General features: G+C 48.3%; 1 protein-coding gene across 1 annotated transcript; it reads left to right on the forward strand.

Moving 5' to 3' along the window:
- The first annotated feature begins 947 nt into the window (after window positions 1–947).
- Window positions 948–4356, forward strand: LOC129054524 (proline-rich protein 20E-like). Its single transcript, XM_054546120.2, has 2 exons — window positions 948–999; window positions 2017–4356. Exons 1-2 carry the CDS (start codon window positions 948–950, stop codon window positions 2628–2630), a joined length of 666 nt encoding a protein of 221 aa, XP_054402095.1. The 3' UTR covers window positions 2631–4356.
- Window positions 4357–5658: the final 1302 nt, after the last annotated feature.

Below are 5658 nucleotides of genomic sequence, written 5' to 3' on the forward strand. Positions count from 1 at the left end.
TGCCTTGGAACAAGACCAGCTCCTGCGCGGCCCCTGCCTCCACCTCGCACCACCTCTGGGCTTGGCCCTGGCCTCCCGTCCGTTCCCAGAACGTGCCGGACTCCCTTCCAGTCCGGGCCTCGGCACACTTTCTTCACTCCCCTGCCTCTCCCAACCCGGTTCAGGTCGACTCATTTCAAATTTTATGTATTCCACTTTTCAGCCCAAATATCCCGCCTTTGGATGCTTTCCTTGACCTCGCTCAGATGTAATCTAATCAAATCTTCCCATTAGCCACTTTCAGGGCACCACACCTCCCTTTTGCTGGCACTTAAAGGTCGCTCTGCAGTTTTTTCCTCAATGATTAGATTAATCAATCAACCACTGACTTCTAGAAATGGCGGCATCTCAGCAGGGCCCCATTTGACTGGCAGGGGACTGGCCCAATGCACCTCGCAAGCCCAGCCAGGCCCGCCCCAGCGGGCCCCCCTCTGACGACGCCCTTCCCTTACGTGATTGCCTTGCTGCCATATAAGAGGGACCGCGCTCGGCCTCCAGCAGTCGGCTCTCTGCTGGGCTCGGAGCCAGAACCAGCTGCGCGCTCCTGCCTGCCTGCCTGCCTCCCTGCCTGCCTCCCTGCCTGCCTGCCTGCCTGCCTGCCTGCCTGCCTGCCTGCCTGCCGGAGGACGACCTCAGAGCTACAGCGGTGAACCTGTGGACACCTCCAGCTCCTCAGGCCTCTCTTCGTCGAAGAGTCTCCTAATTTTCAGATCTCCGGAGCCAGCTGTAGGAAGATCAGGTGTGTGTCTTGGTGTCCCTGAGGGGTGGATAGAGCTTGGATGGGTGCAGGTGGGGACAGAATCCTAATTTCCCTAGAAAGGCCATGTCCACCCCCCTGCCTTGTCACCCCCGTCTTCCTAAATCCGTTCTCTCTCGTTTTTCTCCCCAGCCCCTCCGGCAGATTGCTCATGGAGGAACCAAGGCGTTCCAAGCGGCTTCGCACCATGGCCCCTAATCAAGGTACATCAAACGCCCGACACTCTCTTTTGAATCTCGTTTGTTCCCCAATTCTTCCCCAATTGTTTAAATTCAAACTCAAACAAGCACTCTCTGTTTCACCTTCTCATGGCCTGCCTCAACCTGGGCCGGTTGTTATAAGTCAGCTCCCAGCTTCCACGTCGTCTGGGAAATTCCTTTCCCTCTTTTCAATTGTATCCCATTTCCCAAATCTGAGATTTCTTGTTGTTGTTCTTGTTCTTGTTTTGTTTTGTGTAGTTTTGTTTTACTGTTTCTCTGTAGTGGAGCAAGTCCTCACGCTACATCTTGACCTGTAATAAACCAGTACTTCCACCTTGTTCTTTTCTGGAGGAATTGGAATTTTATGGCTATTGCCACATTGTTCTCCAAACCATTTCCCTTCCTACACTGAGTGTCCTAAATCTTTTAATCTTGTCTAGCTTCATAGATGCAAAAAAATAGAGCATCCATTGAAAGGAAATCATTTAAGATCTTGCTTATCTGAAACATCTTCATTCTACCCTCCCAGATTCTTCAGTGAAACTTTGGTTGGCTATGAAATTTTAGGTGGGAAATTCATTTCCCTTGAAATTTTGAAGTCACTTTCTGTTATGTTCTAGATTTGACTGCCGCTTTTGAGATGTCTGATTTTTGGGACGTGGAATCCTGGCCCTTTCCATGTCACCATTCCTTTCTCTTTCTCCCTCTCTCTAGAATCTTTTGGAATCTTCTGTCATCAGCACTCTGAAATTTTATGGTGATCTGTCTCAGTGACAATATACCTCTAATTTTCTTGTACTTTATCCTTCTTTCCATCATTTTAGATTTTTGCTTTCTTCTCTGGGAGATCTTCTCCACTTCATTCTCAAATTTCCGTGGAGAGTTTTCTTTCTTCTCTCATAATTTTAGCATCCATGATCCCTATTTCCTCTGAGTATTTATTCTTAAAAGTATCCTATAACTGATTGATGGGTAAAATTCCTTCTATCTCTCTCTGCTCACACTCTGCTTCTCTTTTAGCCTCCGGTGGGCCTCCTAGAGAGCCAGGCTGCTCTGCTGTGGACCCTGAAGACTCCGTGGAAGCAGATGAGCCCGCACACCCAGCCCAACCCGCAAAACCCATTGCTTACGTGACACCCTTCAGATGGCAGCCCCCAGCTCCCACAGAGTCAGCTCGTCCGGCAGAGAGAGGCCGGCGCCGGGGAGGAAGCCGGCCTGCAGGGCGAGGCCGTGGCAGAGGCGGTGGGCCCCGCAGGGACGCTGGCCCGAGACGGGGGGCACAACGCTTGATGGGATCGGACGTGCACATCCAACTGGACCACCATGGAGAGCCAGGCCACCAGGGGGAACCGGAAATCAGGGAGACCGCAGCCTTCTCTCTTTCTGAAACAGGTCATCTGCCTGGAACTGCGCAGGAAGGCCCTGGCCCCGACGTGGCGCCACCTGAGCTGGGGCTTCAGGAGCCGCCCCCCGCTTCTGGGCCTCAGGCTGTCGCCGGGCAGCCCACGTTGACCCTCTATCCCTGCGTCGGATTTAGGGCTCTGGGTGACCCAGCTGTTTTACAAGTCATTCAAACCCCCCACGGCACCTATGTGAAGGGGGTCCCAGTGTTCTTCGCCGACATTGCATGCTGACCTCTATTTGCCACCCACGTTGTTCCCAGCCCCCCTTTCTTCCACCTGGACTTTCCCCCCAGCCCCAGTTCTGCTCCACTCCTCCCGTCCAAACCCAACCGGAGCCCTCACCTTGTGTAGTCAGAATGGAGTAACCACACCCTCCTCCCAGGATCCTGGCAGTAGTCCGTCTGCTTCCAATGCCCCTCTTGTCTCTGCTTTGCACCTTCTGTCAAAGTTACACATGCACGGAGTTCCTCAATGCTTGTTCAAATAAGCCAGCGGCCCCCCTAATCTTCTTGTGCTCATAGTAAAAGCCAATTAGAGATACTTGGAATGAAAAACAACGTTGTTGGAATCCAAAGTTATGTTGATGGTTTGCATCACAGAATAGACAGGACTGAGGAACGAATCAGTAAAAACTAGGTGCTTAGGCAAGAGAGAGACGGACAGTGTGAAAGAACAGTCATCCTGAGGACCGGAGGTCATCTAACATGGAGCTCTCCCGAGAGAGCCAGAACATGTGTATGACAGCAATATACAAAGAAATCATGGCCAATGATTTCTCCCAATGGAAGAAGTCTGTGAGTCCTGAGCAGGATACAAGAATAACACCCGTTGAGAGTATGAAGTATGGTGAAGAGAACATCCCAAAAGCTGCCTGAGAGCTGAGACTTACAAGGAAAGCAGAAGTAGGGTGACCTTAGACTTTGCCTGCCAGCATGGATGACTATGGAAAGCAATGGTGCAATATCCTCAGAGCTTCCAGAGGGAACTCACTCTGAATCTAGTGTTCTATGCGCAATCAAAGAAATTGTTGGGGAGAGAAGGAGGCAGGCAGTTTCCGCTCAAGGGCACGGCCACATGAAGGGAGGAATGGCATCCAGAAAAGGGAGGAAAAGGCAGAATCCTACTCAGACTGGACCTGAAGCCTGAGCTTCCCCTGAACTTAGACTACACAACTTATGACGTGCAAGCGGCTAAACCCCCTTTCTGTACAAGGCGACTGGAATGGAACTGTTATGCACAGTGAAAGTACAAGTCATGTTTTTCAGCCAGGAAAAAGCCAAACCAGACCACTTGGGAGAAGCGGGATGCAGCCACAGTCAGTAACCAGGGAAATTAGGAAACTGTATTATTAAGTCTAGATAAGTATGATTCTGGAAAAAGGATTGATGACCTAGAATTAAAATTCCAGAAGACATTGATATAGGCATGTGGGGCATGGGAAAATTCACAAGGAGCTAGAAGTTGCTAAAGTTCTTCTCTCATGCCTGGAGACGATATAGTGGCTGAATAGAAGAGCAATGAAACTCTAGACTCTGACACATTTTTAAGTCTCAATGCAGGTACCCGTTGGGAACCACTAAGAGAATTGGAATCAAAGAGATTGAGGAAAAAGGGGATCAAAGAAAATTTGATGAATCAAACAAAAGTTGTTAGGGGGGTTAACAGAAACAAGGAGAGTGCATGACTCACTGAAACCGCTGAATAAGGAATCGGCAATTCCATGGCAGCATCCTTGGCTTCCTCCTGACTTTAAGGGGAATATTTTAAATGTTTCACCATTAACCAAGATGTTTGCTGCAAGTTTTTCATAGATGTTTAAGTTGAGGTAGTTCCCATCTTTTCAGAGTTTGACAAAAGGTGTATTACGAATTTTTGTATTTTGTGTTCTATTCAGTAGGCTTTTATTAGCTGATTTTCACTCGTTTGTAAATGTCCAAATAAAATAAAGATAACTTTTTACATCAAAGATTGTTTTCTTGTGCATTCAATCCTTTTAAATAAACCTTTCTCTTAAGACTTGCTTTATACTACAGTTCTTTTACTAAAATTTCACCAATCACAAATATAAAATGTGTTTACTAAAAGCAGAAAAAAAGGTAGAAAAATAGTGTCTACGGTCTCTGTTCTCCATTCATATTGCATCTCTCCCCATAATCACATAAGTTTACACCAACAAACACATACAAGAAGAGCATCGTTTGTGGCTCGCGTTTAAAAACACCTGGCATGCCATGTGCCAGGGGTCATGCTGAAGTGACTATAGGGTCCAGGCGGGTAACGCGGGTGTGGTCAGGACCAGCGCCTCTGTGGAGCACGTGCGTCTCCAAAGTAGGAACAGGTGACTTTGTGTTGAAGCGTGGCGTGGATCACAATGAGCACTGTGCAGTGGGAGCTGCTTCTTGGCTTGCCTTTGGGGTCTGTCCTCCTTAAGCCAGAAAGCACCCTCACAGTCATCCTACACACATGTGCCACTATCTTCTTGCTGTATATCTGTCTGAAAGATGCACAGGTTTTACACTATGCAGGTGACGGTCCGCTGATACGCCGCTTCCAGGATATTTCTACCACCGAAGTGCTTCATTAAACATCTGTACGTGGAGTGAGACAGGGTCTCATTCAGTCACCCAGGCTGGAGTGCAGTGGTGCAATCACAGCTGAGTGCAGCCTGAACCTCCTCAGCTCAGGTGATCCTCCCACATCAGCTTGCTAAGTAGCTCAGACTCCAGGCAGGCTCCAAGATCTCTTGGTAATTTCTCTTGCTTTATTTATTCATTCATTTCTTGATTGATTTTCAAACAGAGTCTCACTCTTTCACCCAGGCTGGAGTGCAGTGAGTGGCTTCAGCTCACCGAGACCTCCATTCCCGGGGTTGAAGCGATCCTCATGCCTCAGCCTAATAAAAATAGAAAAATTAGCCAGGCATGGTGGTGGGCCACTATAGTCCCAGCTACTCAGGAGGCTGAGGCAGGAGAATCCTTTGAAGCCAGGAGGCGGAGGTTGCAGGAAGCCAAGATTGCCCCATTGCAGTGATCCGAGGTCATGCTATGGCACTGCAGCCTGAGTGACAAGAGGAAAAGTTTGTCTCAAATTGGAAAAAAAAAAAAAAAGAAAAGAAAAAAAGAAAAAAAAAAGTTACCCAATAAGAAAGATAAAAGTGTTGAATGGAACCTTCATAAAAGAATCTATGGGTGTGGTCAGTGAGCACAGGAAACCCCAATAAGGATGAGAATAGGCAAATAAGCGTGGAGCATCCTGTGGT

Source organism: Pongo abelii, chromosome 14, assembly GCF_028885655.2.
Source record: "Pongo abelii isolate AG06213 chromosome 14, NHGRI_mPonAbe1-v2.0_pri, whole genome shotgun sequence".
Taxonomy (NCBI): domain Eukaryota; kingdom Metazoa; phylum Chordata; class Mammalia; order Primates; family Hominidae; genus Pongo; species Pongo abelii.